The 27,265-nt window shown below is 42.4% G+C and overlaps 1 protein-coding gene across 2 annotated transcripts in view; it reads left to right on the plus strand.

Annotated features, from left to right (window-relative positions):
• Window positions 1–27,265, plus strand: part of ATG4A (autophagy related 4A cysteine peptidase) — a 70,573-nt gene that overhangs the window by 26,004 nt on the left and 17,304 nt on the right. For both annotated transcript variants that reach the window (XM_027839017.1, XM_027839008.1), the window contains 5 exons: window positions 5,052–5,162; window positions 10,671–10,742; window positions 12,400–12,498; window positions 19,978–20,079; window positions 20,245–20,317. In XM_027839017.1, the coding sequence (XP_027694818.1) occupies window positions 5,052–5,162; window positions 10,671–10,742; window positions 12,400–12,498; window positions 19,978–20,079; window positions 20,245–20,317 (457 nt within the window). The remainder of the gene's footprint in view (window positions 1–5,051; window positions 5,163–10,670; window positions 10,743–12,399; window positions 12,499–19,977; window positions 20,080–20,244; window positions 20,318–27,265) is intronic.

Here is a 27,265-nt window from a genome sequence, read left to right on the forward strand (position 1 = left end):
CTAATAGTGCAGATAAGACAAGTATACAGATAATTGTAATGGAAGTTAGACTATGACTGAATACATAGGAGAAGTCAAACAAAGGGGCCTGAGGGATTCAAGGAGGAAGGAAGGAGGAAGGGCCTTGGCTTTCATGTCATATGAGGACCAGTTGAAGGAACAGGACACATTTAGACTGTGAGTGCCTTGAGAACAGGGACTGTCTTTTGCTTATCTTGGTATCTCCAGTACTTAGCAAAGTGCCTGGCATATAGTAGGCACCTGATAAATGTTTATTGACTGACTGGTTGACATTTAACCTGGAGAAGAGAATAGTGGGGCTTGTTGTTGTTGTTGTTGTTGTTCGTCCTTTGTTTTCCTAGGGGACCAATGGCATCATGGAGTGGGTGAATGGAGATGGGTGGTGAGGCTATGATATCTATCTACAGATTTTGTTTTGTTTTGTTTTGTTTTGTTTTGCTTAGACAATCGGGCGTTAAGTGACTTGCCCAGCTAGTAAGTGTCATATGTCTGAGGCCAGATTTGAACTCAGGTCCTCCTGGCTCCAAGGCTGGAGCTCTATCCACTGTGCTATCTACAGTTATTTTAAGGATTGTCGATGTGGAGGAAAGATTAAACTATTTTGCTTGGTAGAACCAAGAGAAATGGGTAGGGGTTAGAAAGAAAATTTCCGCTCGATGTCAGGAATAGCTAGGTAACGATTTAAGCTGCCCAAAAGTGGAATGGGCTGCCTCAGGAGGTAGTAGGATCCTCTTTCCTTGGGGTATTCAAGCAGAGGCTGGGGGACCTTTTGTTGAGTGAGAATTCCTTTTGGGTATCGGTTGGACTGAGGTGGCTGCTGAGGTCCCTGCCGATCCTCCCATCCTGTGATTCTATGAAACATTTCTAATCGGATTGATCAGAGTAATATTAGTGGGTGAGGTGGTGACTCTAAGGTGGATTAGTGGATGAGCTGGACTCTAAGGGAAGGGTGTCAGCAGTTGAAAACTGGGGGATGGGATGGGAGGGAGTGTATGATAGACACTGGGGATGTCGTGGATAAGTGTACGGAGGTGGGAGAGGGAAGATAAGATCAGAGAACCCAGAGAAATAGAGTTTGGCTGGAACATCGAGTACTTGAAAAGGAAGTGCCATGAAATAAGACCAGCAAACCAGACTGGGGTGGGGGCTTTGGTTGGCAAGCTGAGAAGATTGTATTTTATTGGGTAAATAGTAGGGAGCCTCTAAAGATTTTTGAATATAGGAATGAGACAGTAGCATGAGGAAAATTACTTTGTCAATAGTGTGGAAGATAGGGATTGGAGATGGGAAATGCTTGGCTGATAGACTGACAATTATCATTGTTATTAATAATAGTAAACAACAACTTTTTAGTGGCATGGTAGTAACACTTCATATCTAACCATCCATTTAGAGAGCTGCTAAATGTTGTTGCAAAACAAGCAAGAGAGACTGATGAAACTTAGCCTTATGAAATTATCCCCTTGAACCAAGGACACCAGCTCAATTTCCAAATCTTTCCTTTCATTCCCCAGCCAGAAGTTATCTTCTTCCTATGAATATCTTATTTGTTTTTTCTTCATTTATAAGATTCTTTTTTTTGTGCTTTAATTTTTTTATGTAAATGTTTTTTGCTCCCCGACCTGACTGATTTTTTTGAGGGCGGGGCTTGGATCTTACTTATCTGTGTACCCTACAGAATTTTGTGTACGTTGGGTCCTTGACTTCCACCTGCTGCTGTGTCGTTTCCTGCCTAATCTGCATCCTCGGAAGGAAGGGGAATAATGGGGTGGCTCCTTCCATCAGACCATCTGACTGTATGCCTCTCATCTTACATTGCACTTTCTCTAGCCTGATCCTCAGCCTCCTTTGAGAAGAGGAATGGAATCCTCCTCTCAACAATGAACATTCTCGCACCTGTCCTACCATTCATAGCCTAGGGATTCTAAACACCTGTAAGCCATCATCCAAACCCTCCCCACCCTCTTCCTTATTTTGATCCTCCTCAAACCTCCTGCCCTAGAGTTCCAACCAAATACCACCTTCCCCTTTCATTGTGCCCTTGGGAATGCCTGTCCAAAGACAACAGACTTCCTTTCATCCTCTATCTTTTCCTCTCCCATTCCTTCTGAGCTCTCCCTGAAACCTGCCTGTTGTCTGGTGCAGCCCCCCTAGCCACCCTTTCCAGTACTGGCTGTGCTTTCTCTCATTCTTAGCTCACTGATCAAAGCAGGGAAGTCAGAACTTCTTGCTTCCCGTTACCACTTCCAAGTTCTCCCCTTTCCTCTAACACTCAGTAACTTCTCTTTCTTTGATGTTCATGCCTGTCATATCTGCCGCCTGATTAAAATTCTGATAGTTGTTGTTTACAGAACTCCAAGTCACTGTCTTTCCTTCCTCAATGCATTTGGTACCTGGCTCACAATCTTTATCTCCTCCTCAACTCCTGCCCTCATACCCGGGGACTTCAACATACATATTGACTCTCCTTCAGACACCCTAACCAGTCAGTTCCTCCACCAACTCACTTCCCATGACCTATTCCTTCACCCCACTTCAGCCACACAAAAGATGTTCATACTCTTGATCTTGCTACCACCCACAAATGTACCACTTCCATGTTCAAGAATTCCAAAATCCTTTTATCCAACCATAATCTATTAGCTTTTTCCTTCTCCCTCTGCCTTTCCTTATAAAACCCTACTCTTAGGGTTTACTGTCCTTAGCGTGACCTCCCAACCCTTGACCCCTCAATTCTCTCCCAGGGCATCTTCACGGTACTAACCATTCTCTCCTCTTTTCCCTACCTTGACCTTTAGTGAACCAATTCAACTCTACACTGTCCTCTTCTCTTGAATCCCTATTCTTTAGCATTTCACGTATAGTACCCTGCCAAATCTCTGCCTTGGATCACTCCTACCATTCATCACCTTAACTCCTACATATGCTCTGCTGGTGCAGAAAATCATGCAACTGTTGTCACTGGGTCCACTACAAATGTGTGCTATACAACCTCAACTAGGATGTCACCGCTGCTTGGCAAACTTTCTATACCTCCGTTATCAACTCGCTCTTCCAAACCTTCTCATCCCTCCTCAAACTTCCCACCCTCTCGCCTGAGAACCTTTCCTCATATTTTAGAGAAAAAATTGAGGCCATACACCGTGAGCTCCCTCTTCTCCCCTCTTCCTCATTTCCTATCATTCAGGTGCCTTCTGGCATATCTCCTCCTTCATGCCTGTCTCACATGATGAGTTGGCCTTACTCCTTACCAAGGCTGACACCTCTACTTGTTTAAGTAATCCCATTCTATCTTGTCTCCTCCAAAAGATTGCCCCCTCTGTTTTTTTTTTATTGATTTATTTTGATTTATCAACAATCACTTCCATAAGCTTTTAAGTTTTAAATTTTTCTCCCCCTCCCTCTCCTCCTCCTTCCCCAAGAAGGTGCGCAATCTGATATAGGCTAGAACCAATAGGAGGAACCACCAGAAAGAGGAAACAAAACATCAAATCTGTTGCCAAGGTCTATCAATTTCTCCTTTGTAACTGCTCTCGAATATTCTCCCTTTTCTCCTGGGACACTGCTATCACTCTGGGGCAGGCCCTCATCAAGTCACACCTGGATTATCACAATAGCCTCAGGGTGGGTCTGCCTGCCTCAAATCTCTCTCCGCTCCAAGCCATTCTCCATTTAGCCACCAAAATGACTTTCCTAAAGTGCAGGTCTGATTACATGCATGATTAATAAACTCCAGTGGCTCCCTATTGCCTCCAGGAGCAAACACAACATACTCTGTTTGGCATTCAGAACCCTTCATCACCTAGCCCCCTCCTCCCTTTTCAGTCTTCTTACACCTTACTCTCTACCATATGCTCTTTAACCAGTGACATTGGCCTTCTTCCTATTGTACAAACAAGACACTCCATCTCTTTCCTATAGGCATTTTCTCTGGCTGTCCCTCATGCCTGGAATGTTCTCCCTCCTCTTCTTTGACTACTGACCACCCTGGCATCTTTTAAGTCCCAATTAAAATCTCATTCCCCCCCTAAATTCTAGTCCTTCCTCTCTGTTAATTATTTCCTATTTATCCTGTATGTAGCTTGTTTCTATTTGTTTGTTCCCTCCTCTCCCCCCCACCATTAGATTGTCAGTTCCTTGAGGGTGGAGACAGTCTTTTACCTCTTTTTTGGATCCCCAGTGCTCAGCACAGTTCCTGGCCCATAGTAGTTGCTTAATGAATGTTTATTGATTGGTTGATTCCTCGGTAAATACTTGTTGAATTGCTTTGGAGATAGTGGGCATGCTTGCTTTACCTCTGATCTTAATCGGAAAGGTCTCTAGTTTTTCTTTTTTTTTTTTCCAAGTGCCAAGATCTTTTTATTTATTTTTATTTTTTAATTTTTTCCCACTTAATAATGTAATTTATTTTTTTCCTAATTACATGTGAAGATAGTTTTCAACATTCACTTTTATAAGATTTTGAGTTCCAAATTTTTTTCTCCCTCCCTCCCCAACATGGCAAAGCAATCTGATATAGGCTATACATGTACAATCATATTAAACATATTTCCCCATTAGTCATGTTGTAAAAGAAGAATCAGAACAAAATGGGAAAACCACGAGAAAGGGGGAAAAAAAAGAAAAGAATCCTAGTTTTTCTTAATGACATCTAATAGTGTTTCTTGCTCTTACCTAGATAAAATTTATCATATTAAGGAACAGTATTTATTCAATTAATCGGAACCAGTACTCAAGCAGCAGGATGGATTAGACTAAAGAAGATCAGGAACAAGTGTCTAAGTAGTTGTGAGAGAATTCTTAGACTTGTCCTTTGAAATATGCCCACTAGCAATTATTATGTAAGAATGATGTAATAATGCTTATACTATAAAAGACTTAGGGAAAGAGACATGAATTAGTCTGAAGACTCAACTTGATCCATGTTTGTGTGGAGATGCTGGCTGGATAAAAAGAACTACAAAATGAAGTCAGAAAGTATAGTTCTTCCAGGGTTAAATTACTTTCTAATTGCTTTTCTTCCTATTCAGTTTTTTCCAGGTGTGAAAGGCATATAACTATTTTATCAGACTCTCTAGAAGAATTACCTGAAACAGACGAGCCTGTTTGGATCTTGGGGAAGCAGTATGACGTTCAAGCAGGTAGGATTCTGAAGTCATCGGTGAGAACAAAATTAGGCAGAAGGCTGGCAGATCCCCAATATACTGTTAAAATAAGCTTCTCCTTATCTTTGGGCTGTCCAAAGGGTTACCTTAGGAAATGTTACTGCAGCTTTTGATTTCTGTTACACTGTCTACATGAAAATGACATTGCTACTCTGAAATTTTGCCTATGCCATAGTGCAGTCATACCAGTTCTTTCTGCTTGAAAAGTGACAGCCATTATATTTTTGCCTCCTCACCTTGGGTAGTGCCTGCTTCCTAGCTTTTTCTCTCTTTCTACCTAAATTCACATGCCTTGCTGATTATATAATTGGGTAGATTTGGAGCTGGTTATATGACTGTACCCCAAAAGTGCTCAGTAATGTATTGTGTCGATGCCAATCCAGAGAGAGAACTCTAGTGGTGGTGCCCCAGGGCTTTGTCCTCTTCATCTCAAATAGGTTGGTGATCCAAAGCTAATGTGCTCATAGACTGCACTGCTCTAAGAGTACCCAGAGTGAGGGAGGAAATAGTCCTGTTTTACTCTGCCCTCATCAGACTTCTTAGGGAGTATTGTGGCCAGTTACACATGCTGCATTCTAGGACAAGCTGGAAGACTTCCAAGTGTAATGGCTAGGCCACTGGACTTGGAGTCCAGACATACTGCCATGTGACCCTGGGCAAGGCACCCAGTTTTTCTGGTTCAGTTTCCTGATTGAAGAGGGTCAGACTGGATGACCTCCAGGTTTGCTTCCAGCTCTAAAGCTCTCATCCTAAGATTAGAGGAACTGGGGCTATTTAGGCTATAGAAGAGAAAGTTTTCAGGGGAACATGATTGCTATCTTCAGGTATTTCACTGAATCAAAGAATTTATGGGTTGGGAGGTACATCAGCAGCTAGCCAGTACAGTCCAATCATGAAGGGGATCCCTGCTCTAAGATACCTTTAGGCTGGCTTCTGCTTGAAGATCTCCAAGGGTGGGAAAGGCACCACATTTATTCCTCTTGGGGAGAGCCCGAAGAGTTAGGTTTTCCCTCACATGAAGCCTAAATGTGCCTCTTTGCCACATCCACTCATTGCTCCTGGCTCTGCCTTTTGAACAAAGAGAACAGGGTTAATCCCTCCTCTGTGTGGCAGCCCTTCAAATACTTGAAGACACGTGTCATGTCCCCCTCCCCCCAAGTCTTCTTCAGTCTAAACCTGCCCAGTTCTTTCAGCAGATCCCTACATAGGCGTGGAGTCAAGGCCCTTTGCCATCTTGGTTGCTTTCCTGTGGTTGTTCTGCAGCCTCTCAGTGTCCTTTCGAAACTGTGATGCCGAGAACTGAACTCAGCACCACAGATCTAGTCTGACTTTAGCCGCTGCCCTAGGTCTGAGTATCATCTCTCTGCAGATGATTCCCAGATCTCTATCTCCATCTCCAGCCCAATCAGTCCTCCAAACTGAGCTTCATTTGTCTATTGGACATTTCATACTTGCCATCCGGAGAAGTGTTCAACTCCACATGTTCCAAACTGATTCCATTCTCTTTCCCCCGAAATCCTTTCTTCTTCCCAAGTCCCTGTTTCTGTCCAACGCACGCCCATCATTTCAGTCTCCCAGGGTTGTAACCTTGACATTATCTTGGACTCCTCCTCACTTTCTTTTCTAGTCAGTTTGCCACATCTTGCTGTCTTGCCTTCTTTGCACTCACCCAACTACTTTCAAACCTTTGTCATCTCTCACATAGATTATGGCAACAGCTTTGTGTTTGGTCTCTCTGCCGCAAGTCTCTCCTCACTCCATTCTCTATGGTGCTGCTAAAATGATTTTCCTTTCTCTTCTATTTCGTTAACTTCCTATTTAGCTCTAGGATCAAATACAAACTCCTCTTTTTAGCTTTTAAAGCTATTCACAACCTGACCCCAACCTGTCTTTCTAGCCTCTTTGGAGATTATTCCCTGTGGTGAGAGCCATATCTCCCCCCCCCCCTCACATTACCGTTCGGCCGGCTTTTCTTTTTCTTTTTTTTTTTTTTTGGTTTTTTTGTTTTTTTGTTTTAGGCAATTGGGGTTAAGTGACTTGCCCCAGGGTCACACAGCTAGTAAGTGTCAAGTGTTTGGTCTGAGGCCGGATTTGAACTCAGGTCCTCCTGACTCCAGGGCCGGTGCTCTATCCACTGCACCACCTACCTGCCCGCTAGGCTAGTTTTTCTTTGAAAGGCTCTGAAATATTCCTTGAGGCTTGGCTGGCTCCTGAGTACAAAGCAGCTATGAGGGCCTGAAGGGGCTTTCAGCTACTTGACTGGTGGATCTTTGGATATCTTCTCAGCTGAATCAACTCCAGGGATTCTCAGTGCCCATCTTTGCTGAATGTCCTATTCCTGCAGCCGAATAAATCTTTTGTTAACTATCCAGTGATCTACAAAAGTCTCTTTTGTTCCAGTATCAGCCTAAATTAAGAGGGGACTGACCTGAGTGAGGCCCAGCCCACAACAAATGCTCTTATTAAAGCGAGGGATAGGCAATGCAGAATAAAGTATGCCCAGATTGACCTTCATGTTTCAGGTGGTGCTTTTGGTGATGCCTCAGTGGATAGAGTACGTGGCCTGGAGTCAGGAAGATTCATCTTCCTGAGTTCAAATCTGACTTCAGACACTTCCTGGCTGTGGGACTGTGGACAAGTCACTTCACCCTGTGTGCCTCAGTTTCCTCATCTGTAAAATGTATAAAATCTATAAAAATCTGTTAAAAGCTGGAGAAGGAAATGGCAAACCACTCCAGTATCTTTGCCAAGGAAACCTCAAATGGGGTCACGAAGAGTCAAACACAACTGAAAAAAATGACTAAATCACAGCAAAAAAGGAAAAAATGGGTTGCTTACTGTGAGGCATGCTCTACTTCTAGAAAATTAGAAAGCAACCTGCCTGTGGTCATTCAGCTAGAAGAGCACAATGTGTTCTGTGTCTGTAAGTGTACCTTAAAGATGATTTCAATAAACTGTTTTATGTCCTTCAGCTTCGGAGGGGTGGGAGGAAGGGAGTTCTTCATGGTTATTTAAGCTTCCTCCAGGTTCTATTAGATCTTATCAGAATTCAATGTGTCTCCAAATCAGCCTAGAGGAACCAAACTTTTGGAATGGAGAAAGAGATTTTCCCCTGATTAGAAAAGGACAAAATCAGTAGAACTAGTTGTCCTCAGCTCTTACTAGGACTGCTTGCTAATGGTCATACTCAGTTGCTTTGGGGAAAGCCTTCTGATAAAAGTCCCCTACCTCCTCATATTTGTGTAAACGTTTGGTTTCAAATGGCATTTTGCAATGATGGTGCAGTTGACCCAGTGGGCCTTGGTTCTGTAATTGTATCTGGATACAGCCAGCCATTGAAGGGTGGCATGAGAAATCCCAGTAGTGAGAGAAGGCAAACAAAGGCAGATCCATGGAATGTTAGGACTCTCTAAGAACTCTGATGAGGAAACTGTTGGAGTTGTTTTTTGTTTTTAATTTGGAATTTTAGAAACCAACCACAATTTTGCCACATGGATTTTGTTGTGGTTCTTTGGTGCAAACTCGGGAAGACACTTGAAAGGACAAGGTTAAATTCTCCCCAAGAGCCCAAGGTCATTTCTAGAATTGGGAATATAGACGAATGTGCCAGTTGCACCTCAGTTAATTAGCTGAGGACAGATAGAGCTTCTATATCGATCTTGAAAGTTTTCACTCTCACCCCAGAACTGTGAACTGCAAATAGAGCTTCTAGTGAGGGACCCCTAAAGAGCACATAACTCAGGCCCCAGGATCATATCCCTACCCCCAACAGCAATGGCTTCTGCTTGTACTGGCCCCGAGGAATCTCTGGCCTTGTTGCTTTTTTTTTTTTTGGTTTATGTCTTTCCCCTAGCAAAGAAGGGCAGGACCCAGCAGTGGTAGTAGCATCCTCATGGCTTCTGCTGGGCACAGGAAGGCAATAGCAGTGCAGGCCCCCAGCAGCCTTCGGCATAGGGGAGCAGAGGCGGGCCTGATATAATTGGTCAGGCAGGCTTATGCAGTGCATTGCAGTAGTTTGTTTTTTGTTTTTGGCTAGGCAATGGGGTTAAGTGACTTGCCCAGGGTCACACAGCTAGTAAGTGTCAAGTGTCTGAGGCCGGATTTGGACTCAGGTCCCCCTGACTCCAGGGCCTGTGCTCTAACCACTGCACTACCTAGCTGCCACCCAGTGCATTGCAGTAGTACCTGGGCCAAAAGCAACCCAGCATAGGGCAAAAGAGCTCAGGCTCAAAGATATTGAGACATTTCTTTGGGCTTGGTTGGCTCAGAAGACTAATCATCTTCTATTGACTATGGACATCACTTCCTCAGCTGGAGTGACTCTTAGATGTTTGGATCTCAATGGAAGCTTTGCTTTTGTTGTTCATTTGTTTCAGTCATGTTGGACTCTTTTCGGTGACCCTATTTGGGGTTTTCTTGGCAAAGATATTGCAGTGGTTTGCCATTTCCTTCTCCAGCTCATTTTACAGATGGGGGAACTGGGATAGACAGGGTAAAGTGACTTGCCCAGGGTCACATAGCTGGTAAGTGTCTAAGGCAGGATTTGAATGCAGAATAATGAGTCTTCCTGACTCCAAGTCTGGTTAGCTGATTTAACTCAAGGGGTCGAATAGCCTTCTGTAATGGCTCAGTAAATCTCCTTTTGTAAATTGTTCAATGATCTATGACTATCTCATTTGGTTCTATTATTGAACCTAAATTACCAGGAGATTGACCTGAGTCACGCCCTGCCCAGAACAGTCCCCCTCCTGCATTCTGTGATCCAGCCAAACTCGTCCTCTCTCTGTTCTTCACATGTGACTCTCCATCTCCTGCCTCTATCTTTGCACTGGCCATGGATGGAATGAACTCAAGTCAAGTCAAGTGAAAAAGCATTTATTAAGTGCCTCCTTTGTGCCAGACTCTATGCTAAGTGCTGTTAAGCTCTTTACCTCCACCTCTCTTCTCCTCAGGATCCCCATCATTTCTACCCTAGCAACCAGTTCCTCTCTGTTTAGTGAGAATCAGATCCAGAATAGAATTTCTCCTTGTTGATTTCTTCACCTTTTGAAGGATGAAATTATCATTAAGGCAAGCTGGGAGGGCGGGGGGAGAGAACACAAGTGCTCCAGCAGATGCTTGGATAATTGAAGTCCTCCATCACTACTGTATCCTGTCTGTGTGCCAATTAAAAGGATGATTTGGGATTCTCCATAGATAGCTTCAATCTTCTTTCATACTAAAACTTTGACCAAAACCACTAACAAGACAAGCAACTAGATGGTTTTATTTTCACCTCACAGGCGTGGGGGTAGGGGTGGCATAGGAAGGGGAACAGGAGTCTGAGATAATCCATTAAAGAGTTCCCGTGGAATTGAGATTTTTAGTTGCTGTTTTCTCTATGCATCATAATAGTGCAATTTAACTGGTTCATTAGTTACCCAGAATTCTCATGGCAGTATTTGTTAGCAGATAATTCACTCTTACTTTTACTTTTAATTACAGAAAAATCCAAGCTGTTGTCTGATATCAGTGCACGTCTCTGGTTTACGTACCGAAGGAAGTTTTCACCAATAGGTAGGTAGGTCTGCTGCCTATTACGGAGAGCTCTGTATTTGGTGTTTGGAAGATCTGGATTCAAGTTCTGACTCTGCCTGCCACTTACTTAACTGTGTGGGCAAGTCATTTAATTTCTCATCTGTCAAATGGAGATGGTTGCCCTATCTGCTTCACAGTGTTATGAGGAAATGTGGGTAACTGCCTCATCTAAATGCACTTTAGGATTGGGCCTGGTCATCTTAGAGTATAACCTTTCTGAGTATGATTTATGTCCATTGTATTACATTAGGCAGACATTTTCTCCAGCTGGGGATTGTTTTTACTCCCAGGAATTAAATTTTTATTTTACTCTATGTGAGGAGGCAATGTTGAAATTTTAATTTTAAATCTGTCCAATTTCTAGGAAGCATAATATCCTTTCTTTTTTTTTTTTAATTTAAATTTTCATCTGTTCAAAGCCATCCATATTCCCTAAATAGCAGTGTGAGAGAAGGATTTTGTTGCCTCTGCCCTGTTCCCTTTTGGTCACTGGGAGTCAGTCTCCTTGACCTTGCTAGATCCATTGCTGTAGCCAGTAATCAGTTACCTCTTCTCCCCTCCATCTCTCTCCCACCATATACCATAAGGAAAGGATTCACCACTTTTTGTCAGTTGCTGAGCCCTTTATTAGTTCATCTTCTCCCAGATTTCTAGCAGAATTTTTTTCACTGTCATACTGGATGGGAAATACCACAGTGGTGGCGTTCCATTGACACCCAGAGAAAGGCATTTGAGTTCACTGCTAGTATTTATTTGGAAGCTTCCTTTACGATCAAGTGTTCTTTAGTTGGAGCAGCAAGTCTCATGTGATTTTACTGATTTGTCTTCCAAAGGCACACCACCTTCCTGAGTTTAGATATACTCAAGATTGACTTGGATCAGAGCTTTCTAGTCCATTCATGTTAGAACATCTAGGAGCCTCCCTAAACCTGAGGGCCAGTAGACCTGGCAAGTGTTGGTTTGGTCTTTTACTTGCTCCAATGCACCCGTGACTGGGTATCCATAATTACACTTTCTGTGTGTACCCTAAATTTCATTTATAGTTTGAAATCTACAACCTGAAAAACTAAGTCACGTTTTTTCAAGTCAGAGAAAGCCTGAGTTAATTCAGCATTCTCTTCACCAGTGGTATCAAACTCAAATAGAAATGAACTTAGAAAACCACAAATTAAGGTTATCCATATTGTATTATATTTTTATTTATTTTGTTAAATATTTCCCAATTGAAGTTTGGGCTGCATTCAGGAGAAGCTCTGGAGGGCTGTTTGACACTCAGCCCTTTACTTCTTTACCCACTCAGCCTCATATCAGTCAATGGCCAAAGCTCCTCTTTTTTTCTTGGTTAATCTCCCTCCAATAGCATGTGTTTATAAAAGTCCCCAAGCCTGCTTCTCTTTATGGAAAAGGTAATTCCAAGGTAGTGGATAGATACTGGATCCAAAATCCAAGCTACTGGTTTTGGAGTCAAGAAGACATTTAACTAGCTAGGAAATCTTTTAACCTCTCTGGGCCTCAGTTTCCTCATCTGTAAAATGAAGGGCTTAGACTTGATGACCTCTAAGTTCCCTTCCTGCTCTGAATCTATGATCCCATGATCCTATGAACCCCAGTTCATTTCAGACCCTTTTGCCAATAGGAGGAACGGGCCCATCGTCAGATACTGGCTGGGGGTGCATGCTGCGTTGTGGACAGATGATGCTGGCCCAGGCCCTCATCTGCAAGCACCTGGGAAGGGGTGAGTAACTTGTTCTACTGACCACTTAGAGGATATTCTGCCAAATTTACTCACTTGCTGCCGTATTTTAGCAGTGGGCTACAACTTTGGGGAATGCTTTGGACAAAATCAAGCATGAGTGCCCAAATGCTCCAGTGATGAAATCTGTCAGGAGCAGGAGACAGTTGTTTCTTGGTGACTCAGCAGACAAGAAAGTTCTTTTTCTCAGGAAGAATGAACAGAAACAGGGGTGCATGCCCGTTAGGATTTCTATCCTTTTTATTGTTGAGCTAAGTCCATCAGCAAACTGGTTAGAAAGAAGGCCATTATGACAGACTTGTTTCTTAACCTTGTTAAAATAAATCAAGATGGTGGCCAGTGGGATGCCAAAAGGCACTGAATAGCTAGCCTTGGTGAACACAAGTCAATTAGAGTAATTGGAGCTAGTGTGTCTTGTTTATTTTTCTCTGAAATGTGTCTCTTTTGGCCTAAGGCCAAGCGCCAGAGAAGAAACAGTGGATGTTTAGTTTTATTGAGTGAACAGATCCAGTTCAGTTTCACAAACACTTCTGGGGCACCTACTGTGTGTGAGATACTATGCTAGGTACTGGAGCTACAAAGACAAAAATGAAATAGGTCAGAGCTGTAGACAGATAAGTAAATCCAGAGTAAATTTAAGAGGGAAAGTCCACCAAATTGCTAGTAACTGGGTTGGAGCCTAGATGTTGCCAGGATCTGCCTTATGTAGGATGTGGCACCTGAGCTGAGCTTTCATGAAAAAGCTAGGGATTCTACATAGTGGAGGTGAGGGGGGAGGGCATACCAGGCAGGAAATATGGAATGTCATGTGTAAAGAATGCCTGACAGGCCAGGTTTACTTGAATGGGAGAGTGCATGTAGGAGAATCATAGGAAATAAGATTGCAAAGCTAAGTGGGGACCAGATTGCAGAAGGCTTGAAATGCCAGGCTGAAAATTTTGTAGCTTTTCTTAGAGGCAGTAGAGACTCATGGAAGATCTTGAGTGTGGGGCAGAGGTGACATGGTCGACTTTATGTTTTAGTGATTTCAATTTGGCAACTATATGGAAGATGGATGGGGAGGAGAAGAAAGCCTCTCCAGTCTGCCGAGATGATGGGACAGAGGCAGGGCCATGTAGAGACTGGAGAGAGCTGTGGACTGTCAGGTGTATTGTGGTCTCAACACTAACTAACTAGCTGGGTGACCATGGGTGGCTTTAAAGGAGGTTTTTAGTTGAGTGCCTTAGGGTTGTGTGCTTTTCCTTGGGCTGCTTCATGTTTTAATTTGTGATCTGGATAAAGGTATAGCAGGCATTATTAGCATGCTTTCAAATGACACGAAAGCTGGGGGAGATAGGAAACACACTGGATGGCCGTCAGTATCTAAAAAGATTTTGATAAACAAAACATTAGACTGAATCTGATATCTAATATTAAAGATAAATGTAAAGTTTTATACTTGGGTTCAAAAAATCAACTTCGCAAATATAAGATATGATAAAGGAGACTTGACAGCAATTTATGTCAAGATTTGGACTGCAGAATCCATACAAATCAACAATATGATGAATCAGCCCCCAAAGCTAATGTGATCTTAGGCACACTATGAGAAGCAGTGGTGTCCAGGAATTGGTTGATGATCTTCATTGCTCAGTCAATAAACATTTAATAAGCACCTACTATGTGCCAGGCACTGTGCTAAGTGCTGAGGATATAGAAGGATGCAAAAGACAGTCCCTGCCCTCAAGGAGCTCAAAATCTGATGGGGAAGACAATACCCAAACAAATATATAAAAAGCAAGCTATATGCAAGATAAATAGGAAATAATTAACAGAGGAATTAAGAGGGATTGTGGGACGCTTCCTATAAAAGATGGGATTTTAGTTGGGACTTAAAGGAAGCCAGAGTTGGTAGTCGGAGAGGAGGAGGGGGGAGCATTCCAGGCTGGGGGCAGGGGTGGGGGTTGGGGACAGACAGAGACAATGCCCAGAGCCAAGACATGGAACATCTTGTTCATGGAACAATTAGGAGGTCAGTGTAGGCCAGTGTTGCCAGATTAAATAGTAAATGCTACTGTGCTCGGCCTTGGGCACATAGAGACACAAAAGGAAACAGTTCCTACCCTCCAGGAATTTATACTCTGGCTGGTTCAGGCCACGTTTGGGGGATTGTTGTCATTTCTGCATGCCACAGTTTAGGAAGGTCGTTGATAAGCTAAGCAAGTGTAGTGTAGTGGAGAGTGCTGGACAAGGAGTCAGGAAAACCTGAATTTGAATCCCGTGTGTGAACCTATACAAGTCACTGAACATTGCTTAGCCTCAGTTTCCTCATCTGTGAAACAGAAGTAATAATAATACCTCTCTCATAGGGTTGTTTTGAGGATCAAATGGTCTAATAGCTACAAAGTGCTTTGCAAACCTTAAAGCGCTTTAGAAATGTTAATTATATTACTATTTAGTATTATTGTTATTATTGTCATCAGCTGGTAAACATCTGGATGGTTAAAGGCTTTGATAGCATGCCATATTAGGACTAGCTGAAAGAACTGGGCATCTTTAGGCTGGAGCGGAGAATAATTACTGGGAATCATGGTAGCTGTCTTCTGATATTTGAAGGACTGTCATGGATGAGGAATCCAATTTGCTCTGCTTGTCCCCAAGGGCAGCAGCTTTGGATAACAGTTACAAAGAAGTGAATTTAGTTTAATGTTAGGAAAAATCTCCTGCCAGTTAAAATTATTCAAAGTGGAGTGGGGTCCCCTAGGAGGTAATGGCTTCCCTTTCACTGGAGGTCTGCAAACAAAGGCTGGCAGACGCATTTGGCAGGTACGTTTTCAGATTAGATGGCTACTGTGGGCCCTTTCAGCACCCCTCATCCTGTAGGTCTGTGACTACGTGGTTTTGAAAGACCCTTCCAACTCTTATCTATGATAATGATTTTGTCTATTTAAAGTTTTAAGTTATAGAAACAACAATTCTTTTAGCCCACCTAGCTCCAGAAAGGAAGAGGAGAATTGGAAAAAGATCTGGGCAGGGGAGAGGGGGGAGCTTATGGCTAGGGCTCCCCAGGGCAATGAGGAAAGGTCTCACAGCTTTTGATTTCATCTTGGCTACTTGAGAGTGACCTATTTGTATGAGCCTTATAAAAGAAGCGTTCCAAAAATCCAGAGATTGAAGGCTTTTAATGCCCCTTGTTGGTGAGTTGGGGAGCCTAATTTGAATTTTGTTCCTATATCACAAAGAACCCCTCATTACCTTTGTTAAACAAACATAACTTTTTGTTAATGGTTGTGAAGGACTCCTATAGGCCATCTAATCTACTCCTTCATTTTACAAAGGAAACTGAGGCCCAGAGTATTCACCTGACCTGCCCAAAGTCACACAGGTAATAAGTGTGAGAGGAAGAATTGGAACTTGGGTCTTCTGACTCTGGAACTAGTGTTCTTACCACTGTACCATGCTGTCTGAACACATGAAGGCTAATTTGTCATCAGCCATAATAGGTCATAAAATCGTTGAGTAGCTGTGCTTGGTACTTTACCCACACACAAATGTAATTCATGGGATAGACAGAGGATTCCACAAGTAAGGAAGAGAGAAAGAGAAGTCTTCTCTAAGACTTCCCCAGCCTTTTCTCCAATTCCCCTCTTCTTTTGGGGGCTAGATGGGCTAAAGCTTATTGGAATTTTTCTGGTACAGAGATAGGAGATTTAAACGTAAAGATTTCATAGATATATGTATGGCATGATATCTGGTGTGGTCTAAACCAGAGGGGTCAAACTTGGGGCCAGTGGGCAGCAAAACTGGATCAAAAAGTCATTGGGAAATGTTTAACAAAATAAGTAAAAATATAGTACAACATAGCTAATGTTCATTTGTGGTTTTCTATGCTATTATGCAGCCCGGAGGGATCTGCTTCTATTTGAGCTTGACCCCAGTGGAAACTGGGGCAGGTAGGTGGCGCTGCGGTGGATGGAGCACTGGGCCTGGAGTTCAAATTTGATTTCAGACACTTACTAGGTGTGTGACCCTGGGCAAGTCACTTCACCCTGTCTTCCTCAGCTTCTCAATCTGTAAAATGAGCTGGAGAAGGAAATGGCAAACCACTCCGGTATCTTTGCCAAGAAAACCCCAAATGGAGTCATGGAGAATCATCAGACATGACAGAAAAACAACACAAAACCCAGTGAATTTTTTTTTTTTTTTTTTTTTTTTTAGGATTCTCAACCCTTTAGCAGTTCTAGATGTGCAGGTGGGTAGGAACAGGCCAGGCATTTTCATGACTTTTTCCTGACTCTTTCATTTGATTTTCACATGCAGCCTGGCACATAGGCAGTGCACTTACTCTTACTGTGGTATTCCAGTTGAGCAAAGTGGGGTTCAGGGAGGTTAATGAATGAGGTGCCCGAGGGCCAGCTCAGAAGGAGATAGTGAAGCTGCAGCTTGAAGTGGCCCAGATTCCAGGCTGGCAAGCTGGCCACTGCACTTCTAGGGGGAGCTTCCTTCTCACCATTCATTCTTTTCTTTCAGAACATTTTTTTCCAGGCAGCTAGCTTAGGGCAGCTGGGTGGTACAGTGGATAGAGCACTGGATCTGGAGTCAGGAAGACCTGAGTTCAAATTTGGCTTCAGCCACTTACTAGCTGTGTGACCCTAGGCAAGTCACTTCACTCTGTTTGCCTCAGTTTTCTCATCTGAAAATGAACTGGAAAAGAAAATGGCAAACCACTCCAGCATCTTTGCCAAGAAAGCCTCCAATGGGGTCACGGAGAGTCAGACACGACTGAAAAAATGAACAACAACAAAACTTGACAATTCAGATTGTATGTTTAAGTGGAATGAATTGGCAAAATCTCTGTCCAGGAAAAATTTAGAAATGGAATTTTCCCCTTAAACCAGAGTTGGGAGATGTGGCTTATATAGCTTGTATTATTTTCTATTTATTTTAAAAGTTAGATTTTCTTGAAATTTTTTGTTTTTTGGTGAGAATATCAATAATTTCTGGTGTCTAGCATTTTGCTAATTAGTATCTCCTGAAAGCAGTTTACTAATTTGGTTTTTCTTTAGAAAAAAAAGAAGGGAAGAAGGGTTGCATTTTATCTTCTGAAAATTTCTGTGGACTCTAAATTTCAAATCTTCACAGAAATCCTGGAAGCAAAGGAAAAACTGGAGACACTTTGAAATAATGACTTTTGGCCTTTGGAGTCTGTTGCAGCTGTGAATACAAAAGACACCAAAACCTCAGAAGAGAAATATGTATCTTGGAAATCATTTTAGCCTCCATACTCTGGCCTATCACACAAATCTCCAGTCAAGAGTGGAAACAAGAGCATTTCCTTCATCATTCAAATGGTGCAGAATATTGCATCGATTTCCCATAACTCATGCATGTCCTATGTAAGGTTTTGGAGCTGTAGAATGAATGAATGAATGAAAGTCCTTTATTAGATTCAATTCAATTCAATAAACATTTAATAAAAAGCCTACTATGTGCTAAGCACTGGGGATACAAAAAAAAAAGGCAAAAGATAGTTCCTGCCCTCAAGGAACTTATAATCTAATGGGGGAGAACATGAAAACAAATGTATACAAAACAACCTATATACAGGATCAATTTACAGAGGGAAGGCACTGGAATTAAGAGGGGTTAGGGAAGACTTTCTATAAAAGATGAGATTTTTGGTGGGACTTAAAGGAAGCCATGGTGGATAGAGCACCAACCCTGGAGTCAGGAAGTCCTGAGTTCAAATCCAGCCTCAGACACATAACACTCACTAGCCGTGTGACCCTGGGCAACTCACTTAACCCCAATTGCCTCACCAAAAAAAAAATAAATAAAGGAAGCCGGAGGTCAGTAGTCAGTGGAGGAGGGAGAGCATGCCAGGCATGGGGGACAGCCAAAGAGAATGCTGGGAACCAAGAATTGAAGGGTCTTGTTTGTGGAACAGCCAGGAGGCCAGTGTCATTGGACTGAAGAGTACCTGGTGGGGAATAAGGCATGCGAAACCTGGAAAGATAGGGAGCTAGGTGATGAAGGACTTAAGAGTGCCAGACAGAGGATTTTGTATTTGCATGTAACTGGGGAAAAAAATAAAATGTTATTTAAAAAAAAAAAAAAAACCTCAGGGGAATTAGCCCGAGACCTCTGTGGTATTACCTATTTGTGAGACTCTTGTACAACTTTGGCTCTTTGACTAGGTCAGATTGCAGATTTAGGCTCTCATTTATGTTTAGTGACACCTTGAAAGGGCTGAACTTCAAAATATCAGTGGTCAAAATGAAAGATGCTTGTTTCTATTCAGTTCAGCAAATACCTTATACAGCACCTGTAGTTTCCTAAGCCCTGTTGTCACAAAGACAAAAATGAAACAGTCCTTGCCTTTAAGGAATCTATATTTTTTGAGGGAGGAAAAAATATATACACAGAGAAGTAAATACAGAGTAATTTCAGGGAAAGAGGGGAGAATGTTAACAAGTAGCTGGCTGAGGAGAAGCCTCACAAAGGAAATGAGACTTGAACTGAGCCTTCAAGGAGCTAGACATTCCTAGAGGGTGAGCGTTCCAGGGAAGGAAGACAACTTAAGAAAAGGCATGGTGGTGGGAGATAGAATATTGAGCATGAACAATGGCAAATCGACCAGTCGACAGGAACGTAGAGACCGTGTAAGGGAGTGGATCAGAGAGAATCAGCCTGGAAAGAGTGGTTCGAGCCAGATCATAAAGGGCATTACATGGCCAGCAGAGCAGTTTGAGGGTAGAAGCAAGGGATGGCTGCTTGGGATTCCTTGAACAGAGGACTGACATGGTGCAGTGCTTTAGGAAGGTCACTTTGGAAGGTATCAGGAGATGGTGACTAGAGGAAGGAAAGGTCAACAGTGCTATAGAGAGGTCAAGGTGGAGAAGGACTGAGAAAAGGCCATTGGGTTGAACAATGAAGAGATGGTTGGTAACCTTTGAGAGAGCAGTTTCAGTCGAGTGGTACAGTTAGAAGCCAGATGGAAAGGGGTTGAGAAGTGAATGGAGGGGCAGCTAGGTGGCATGGTAGATAGAGCTCTGGCCTTGGAGTCAGGAGGACTTGAGTTCAAATCTAGTCTCAGACATTTGACACTTACTAGCTGTGTGATCCTGGGCAAGTCACTTAACCCCGATTGCCTCATCAAAAAGCAAAAAAAAAAAAAAGTGAATGAGAGGTGAGGAGCTGGAGGCAATGAATGTAAACACCTTTCTATAGGAGTTTCAAGGAAAGAGAAATATAGGATGCTAGCATGAGAGGATGACAGTCAAGGGAGAGTTTTTTTTAAAGATTGGGGAATATCTAATCATGGTTGTGGGCAGCAGGGAAGAATCCTTTTGTGGCACGGACACTTTCCTTAATTGCTTTTTTATTAAAAGAAGAGGATGTTTTTAAGGGAAGGGAATGTGACATATCAATGACTATTGTTATTATCTTTAGTAATTTTTTTATTACCATTTCCCCCGTTAGATTGGTGTTGGGAGAAGCACCAAGAACAGCCCGAAGAATACCATCGAATCTTAAAGTGCTTCTTAGACAGAAAAGACTGCTGTTATTCTATCCATCAAATGGGTAAGGATGCGCCGGCCTATGGCTTCCATGCTAATTCCAGAGGGGCTGTGGGAAATCAGTCATCTTCTTGGTTAGAAGTCTTTGAAAATTATACGAAATTTAGTAGGTTGTATCTTGTTGAAAAATTTATTTTGCTAACTTGTTAATCTTCTCATATAAAAACAGCACAAATGGGCGTAGGAGAAGGGAAATCAATTGGTGAATGGTTTGGACCAAATACAGTTGCACAGGTGTTAAAGTAAGTAAAACAGACTAGCATTTATTTATGTGGTTGCTTTGCTAACTATTTCCCTTTTCTCCTGCTTCCCTTCACCCAACTCACTTCTACCCAATTGATCGACCTTATCCATTCACTCAGTCACTTCTGTACCCGCCAGCCCTGGCACCTTTGCACTTCTCTGCCCAACTACACTGTTAAGTAGGAAAATCTGTGTGTGGGCACATATGGCAGCTAGTCCACTTCACATGGATATTTGTTCCTCTGGAGACGCTTAATGTCTCATCACTGTTAATTTGCTTATCTGAGAGCATTACATTGCCAGATCTCAAATGATATTATAAAGCAGTAATCATCAAAACTATTGGGTGCTGGTTAAAAAACAGAAAATGTCAACTCAATAAGCAAGAGAGAGAAGCAGCTGCTAATAGTAGTATCCGTGGGTTTGCTCAATGCAAGGACACCAATTATTTGTCTTTTTGCCAAGAACAGCTTGGAAAATCAGAAAGCAGTTTGGCAGATATTAGGATCAAACAAATTCAAAATGTATACACTACCTGAATACAAAAGGTCACATTATATTAAAAAAAAAGAGAGAGAGAGAGAGAGAGAGAGAGAATCTATCCTTTCACAACTATAAGAAAGGCCTCATAATAAGCCTATAAGAAAGTCTCATCATGGGCCTTACTCAACAGACTTCTCTCTAACTGCTGATACTCTGCCTACCTGCCTACCTGGACTCACGTCTCAATGGTTAGCATTATACTTACCTTGTCCCGGAGATCTTAAACCTGGCTGCTGATGTACCATCTTCTTCCCATGCCCAGCTGGCAACTGTTTTACCCCTGTTTTCCTCAACCTTAGCTCTCACCGCCCCACCCCTCAGGGGCCCCCTCCAGATCTGGCCACCCCATCAACTGTGCTCTCAGGAATGCTCGATTCCTAATTAATGAACTTCCTTTCATCTTAAACCTCTTCCTTTCTCATTCCATCCAGTGTTCACTGAGACTTAGCTCCTTCTTTGTGACACTATTTGCTCTCCTGCCTGTGCTTTTTTTCTTATCACTCACCTCGCTGGTCATGGTGAGGAAGTCAGAATATTCCTTACTCTCCATTGCCACTTCCAGACTCTCCTTCTTCCAACTTTACTAAGCAAATTTACCTCCCTTGAGGTTCACACTATTCAAATCTGTCACCCAGTCCACATCCTGGTGACAATTATCTATCAACACCCAACACATTCTCCTTTTTCCTCTTAAGTTGTGTCTAGCTCTTTTCCTCTCCAATTTCTGCCCTCATACTCAACTGCCTCAACATATATATTGATGTTCCCTCAAGTATACTAACTTCCTAGTTTCCCATTCTACTCAGTTCCCATGACCTACTCCTCCACTCCATGCAGCTGGTCATATTCGTGATGGTCATACTCTTGATCTTGTCATCATCCATAAGTCTTTCATTTCCATGTTCATGAGTTCCAAAATACCATTATAATCTTTTATCATTCCAACTTTCTTTATGCTTTGATAACCCCTAGACTTGTTCTTCATCCTCACTGTGACCTCCAGTCTCTGTACCCCTCACTTCTTTCCCAGGCCATCACTTCTGCAGTGGTTATGCTCTCTTCTCTTCCCTATCGCAACCCATTGGTGAGCCAACTCAGCTCTACACTAGCCTCAATTCTTTGCCCTTCTTATCTTACTTGTAGAGGCAGCTAGTTGGCACAATGAATAGAGTGTTGAACCTGGAGTCAGGAAAACCTGAGTTCAAACCTGGATTCACTTACTAGCTGTGTGTCTCTGGACAAGTCACTTAACCCTGTTTGCCTCAGTTTCCTCATCTATAAAATGGGGATATACTAGCTATGTGACCCTGGGCAAGTCACTTAACCCCAATTGCATAAAAATAAAAAAAAATGTATATATAATATGGGATAATAATAGCACCTACCTCCCAGGTTTTTTGTGAGAATCGAATGAAATAATTTTTGTAAAGCACTTAGCGCAGTGCTTGGCATATAGTAGGCACCTAATAAATTCTTCTTTCATGGGGCAGCTAGGTGACGCAGTGGATAGAGCACTGGCCAGGAAGTCAGGAAAACCTGAGTTCAAATCTGTCCTCAGACACTTGACACCTACTAGCTGTGTGACCCCGGGCAAGTCACTTAACCCTGATTACCTCACCAAAAAGCAAAAATAAATAAATAAATAAATAAATTCTTCCTTCCTTCCTTTCCACACCCCAATCCTGAATTACTTTGATCATTCATCTCCTCTGCTACTATTTATGTGCTGGCCTGGATTAGTTACAAATTTATGTCCTACCATCTTCATTGAGCTCTCATTGCAGTAAGGCAGACGTGCTATTCTTCCCTTATGATTCTGTATCCCAGTCACCACAGAGGTATTATAAACCTTCCTGTTACCTCTCAAGCCTCCCAAGGCATCTCACCACCAGCCTCAGTGGTGGGCTGGCGCTGGCTCCTACCAGCTTGAGAGAACCAGTTGTCAGATTTTCAGTGTGAGCATTTATACCTCCAAAGTTGGCAAATGCCACAAGTTAGGGCTTGATATATTGTTTTGTTGATTGTCTACACTTAAGAAAGTGATGGAGAAAATGTTAATAATGAAGACTTAACTTAAAAGTATGTTGTGTGTACGTTTTTTTCTGAGAGCTGGTTTTTAAACATTTACCAGCACACCCCTGCTTAAAGCCAGGGACCTTGCTTCATATTTCACCAAAACAATTGTAGTCATTCACCAACACATTCCTCTCCTCCCCTTTTTCTCATCTCATTTCATTCAGATGTCTTCCCTTACTGTCTGTTCCTTCATCTATGTCTCATACGAAGAGATGGCCCTTCTCCTTGCCAAGGCCAGCCCTTCTGCATGCATCCTTGATCCCATCCCCATCCTTCTTCTTTAGCAGATTGCTCTCACTATATTCTCACTCTGTCTTTTATCTTCAATCTCTCTGGATCTGTTAGCTTCTCTGTTGCTTAGAAACACTCCGGTGTTTCTCTCATCCTTAAAAACCCTCACTTTATCCTGCTGTTCCTCACTAGATACTGTCCTACATCTCTTGTCCCTTTGACAGCCAAACTCCTTGAGAAACCTGTTTATACTCAGTGCCTCTACTTCTGAATCTTTTGCAATATGGCGACTTCAATGTCCAACCTCATTGTTCACCAGAATCTTCTCTCTTCAGAGTTACTAATGATCTCGTAATGGCCAAATCTAATGGCCTCTTGTTCATTTTCATCCTTGATCTCTCTGCAGCCTTTGCTATTGATCACCTTCTCTTTCTGGGCACTATCTCCTCTCTAAGTTTTCATGACACTGCTCACCTGGTTCTATTCTTTTCTGTCTGACTGTTCCTTCTCAGTCTCCTTTGCTAGGTCTTCATCTGTGTTATTATGCCCTCTAAGCTTGGGTGTCCCCCAAGACTCTGTCTTGGGTTCTCCTCTCTTTTCCTTCTGTGCTGTCTTATTTGATTATTTTCAGTGGCTCCTAGGGATTTAATTATCTCTATGCAGATGATTCCCAAATCTTTATATTTAGTCCTAGTCTCTCTCCTAAACAATAATCCTGCCTTTTGTACACATCAAACTGGCTGTCCCATAGGCAGCTCAAACCCAGCATGTCCAAAACAGAAGTGGTTCTATCTTCTCCATTACTGTTGAGGGCAAGACCATCCTCCCAGTGAACCAGGCTCACAATCTTAGTGTCATCTTCTACTCTTCAGTATCATTCACCCGATAAATCTAGTCCTTTACCAGATCTTGTCATTTTTACTTTTATAACGTCTCTTGGCTACCTTTCTTTCTCTCCACTCTCACAGCAACCCCTCTAGCTCAGATCTCACCACCTCGCCTCTGAACTATCACAGCTGCCTTCTGAGTACTCTGCCTGCCCCATGTCCCTGTCTCCTCCAGTCTATACTACACTCAGCTGCTAAGGTGATATTTCTAAAGTGTATGTCTAACCATGACACCCCTCTCCCCCGAGAACTCCAGTGGGTCTCTGTTACTTCTAGGATCAGATAGAAAGGCCTCAAGAGGTTTGGCATTTAAAGCTTTGTCATAACCAAGCCTTTACCTAGCTTTCTGCTCTTCTTACGTTTTCCTCCCTTCCACTTAAACTGTGATACAGCTGCATTGGCCTATCTGCTGGTCTTCCTCGTTCATATCGCTGCATCTCTTGTCTCTGTGCTTTTTTATGCTTGCTATCCCAACCTCTATCTCTTTGTTTTTCTGGCTTCCTTCAAGCCTCAGTTTAAATCCTACCTTCTACAGGAGGTATTTCTAGCAACCTCTTCTTCCCACCCCTTGCTGAGGTTGTAATGCTTTCTCTCCTCAGATTATATATCTACTGTGTATCTTGTATGTACCTAATTATTTAAGTGAATTTCATCCCCCTCCTCCCACAAGAATATAAGCCCTTTGAGGATGAGGACTGTGTTTGCTCCTCTTTGTATCCTCAGGCCACAACATTCAACAAATATTTGTTGACCTACTGTCCGTAGATAGGCAGTAAATTCTTACCCAAACCTGGGATAATGGAGATCACAAAAGATAAACAATTTCGACTATGTGAAATATAAAAGCTTTTGAATGAATAAAGTCATTACAGAGTCAATTTAGACAGAAGAGAAATGGAAGAGAGGCAAACGTATACGCATCAAGTTCTACCAGTAAAAGTCTGATATCTAAAATATATAGGGAATTAACATAAATATTTAAAACCAAGAGCCATTTCCCCATCGAGAAGTGATCAAAGGATATAAATGGTTTTCAGAAGGAAAACTGCAACCTGTAAATGTCCACATGATCACGTCCTCCAGATCACTAATAGTAAGAGGAATGCAAATTAAATCACATGCTGCTATTTCACTTTACCACCACCAAATTGGCAAAGATGACAAAATATGGGAACAGTCAGTGTTGGAAGGACTATGGGAAGATGCTGATGCACTATTAGTGGATATCCATTTGGAATCATGCAAGACTAGTGCAAGTGACTAAACCATTCACACTCTTTGTCTGAGCAGCTCCAATACTGGACATATGTCCCAACAAAGTGAGAGAAAGAGACAAAGGTCCACCATATACCCACATGTTTATAGCATCACTCCTTGTATAGCAGAGAACTGGAAATGGTGGATACACATTAATTTGGGAACAAAGACAATGGAATGCTAATTTAATGGAATATTAAGTAAGAAATTACAAGTAGAAATTCTGAGAAGCATGGGGAGCATTGAATGATATGGAGTGAAATAAGAAAGGAGAAAGAAAAGCAATTTTGAAATTGGAGTATATGACTGACCCCTGGAACCGAAAAAAGAAATAACAGGTCACAAGACTGACACAGAGGTATTATGTAATAGTGATAGGGGCTGCCGTTAGCTAGACATCTACTGGAGCTCTTTCACTGCCAAAAGAAGAAGTGCTAATGACTTTTGGACTTCTCATAATGATAATTCCATTCTCAGAAGGTGGAGGAATCAGCTTGGGGAATTTTATTCTGGAACTGATTCTCATTAATAGAGAGAAACTATTTGCTGGGGATGGAAATCATGGGAACTTCAAGAATTAAGTGACTATTCCCTCCTAGAATTTGTGGTAGAGAAAGAGAGGAAATCTGGGCTTAGTCTGGCATGTGCCTTAGGATTTGAGAAAACAGATTTCAGAGGGTTCAGAAGAAGAACAAGTAGGATCCCAGGGACTCCAAGTCTACAGGGGAAGACAAAACAAGAGGAGTGGGGAACCTTAAGAAAGAAATTCTGAAGATGCATCTGGAAACAGTTCCAAGGAACAGGAAAAACAGAAGTTGGCTAAAGATACTAATGTGGACATACAAGGAACTAGGGAAGAATCCACATGATGAAGGTCCTGGAAAACAGCATTATATAGTGGAAAGGGTGCTGGATTTGGAATCAGAGGACTTGAGTTCTGGCTTTTCCCCTTACTACCTGTAGGACCTTGGGTAAGTGACTTCCCCTCTTTGTGCCTCAGTTTCCTTATCTGTAAATGAGAGGGTTAGACTAGATGGCCTCCATGCGATCCCTTCCAGCTTTCCAGATCTAGGATTCTGTGATCCTATATGAATAGTGTTTGGAGTACTAAATCTCAGATTGAGCTGAGTTTGGCATAAGGGAAGTTAAGGATGATAAAAAAGGGTCTTTTTCTTAACCTGTAGTAGGAGAAAGAAGAGGATCAAAAAAGGGATAGGACTGCTACTCGGCATAGGTGGAAAGATGATTACTGACAACAGAGAGAAAGCCGAACTGCTTAATCCTTGTTTTGCTTCTGTTTTCTCTGTCAAAGAGAATGACCTTTGGATGGGAAATCATAGAAGAAGAACTAATAAGGAGTTGACGGAACCCCTAGATGCCCTTGATTCCTTCCCACCTTCTGGCCCAGATGAACTCCATCCTTGGGTAGAAGTGGTAGACATGATGGTGAAGCTACTGTCGGTAATCCTCGAAAGGCCAGAAAAAAGGAGAGGTGCCACAGAACCGGAGCAAGGCAAATGTTCTGATTTTAAAAAAAAAGAGACCAAAACCTACAAATTATAAGCCAGAGTTTTACTTAGATTTCTGAGAAAATTCTAGAATGAATCATTACAGAGATGGTTAGCGAACTTGTAAAAAGGGAAGTAGTCATTACCAAGAGCCAACATGGCTTCATCAAGAGCAGGGTATGCCAGGTGGACTTTCCCTTTTGTGACAGAGATGCTGTTAAACTGATAAATCAGAGGAGTGCTGGGAAATTTGCTTAGGTTATAGCCCAACCTTTAATGAAAGATCTCGTGCTAGGTGACGCAGTAGATAGAGCTTTGGCCTTGGAGTCAGGAGGACCTGAGTTCAAATGTGACCTCAGACACTTGATACTTACTAGCTGTGTGACCCTGGGCAAGTCACTTAATCCCCATTGCCTCACCAAAAACAAACAAACAAACAAACAAA

The sequence above is a fragment of the Vombatus ursinus genome, unplaced genomic scaffold, assembly GCF_900497805.2.
Source record: "Vombatus ursinus unplaced genomic scaffold, bare-nosed wombat genome assembly UNPS02004677.1, whole genome shotgun sequence".
NCBI classification, from domain to species: Eukaryota; Metazoa; Chordata; class Mammalia; order Diprotodontia; family Vombatidae; genus Vombatus; species Vombatus ursinus.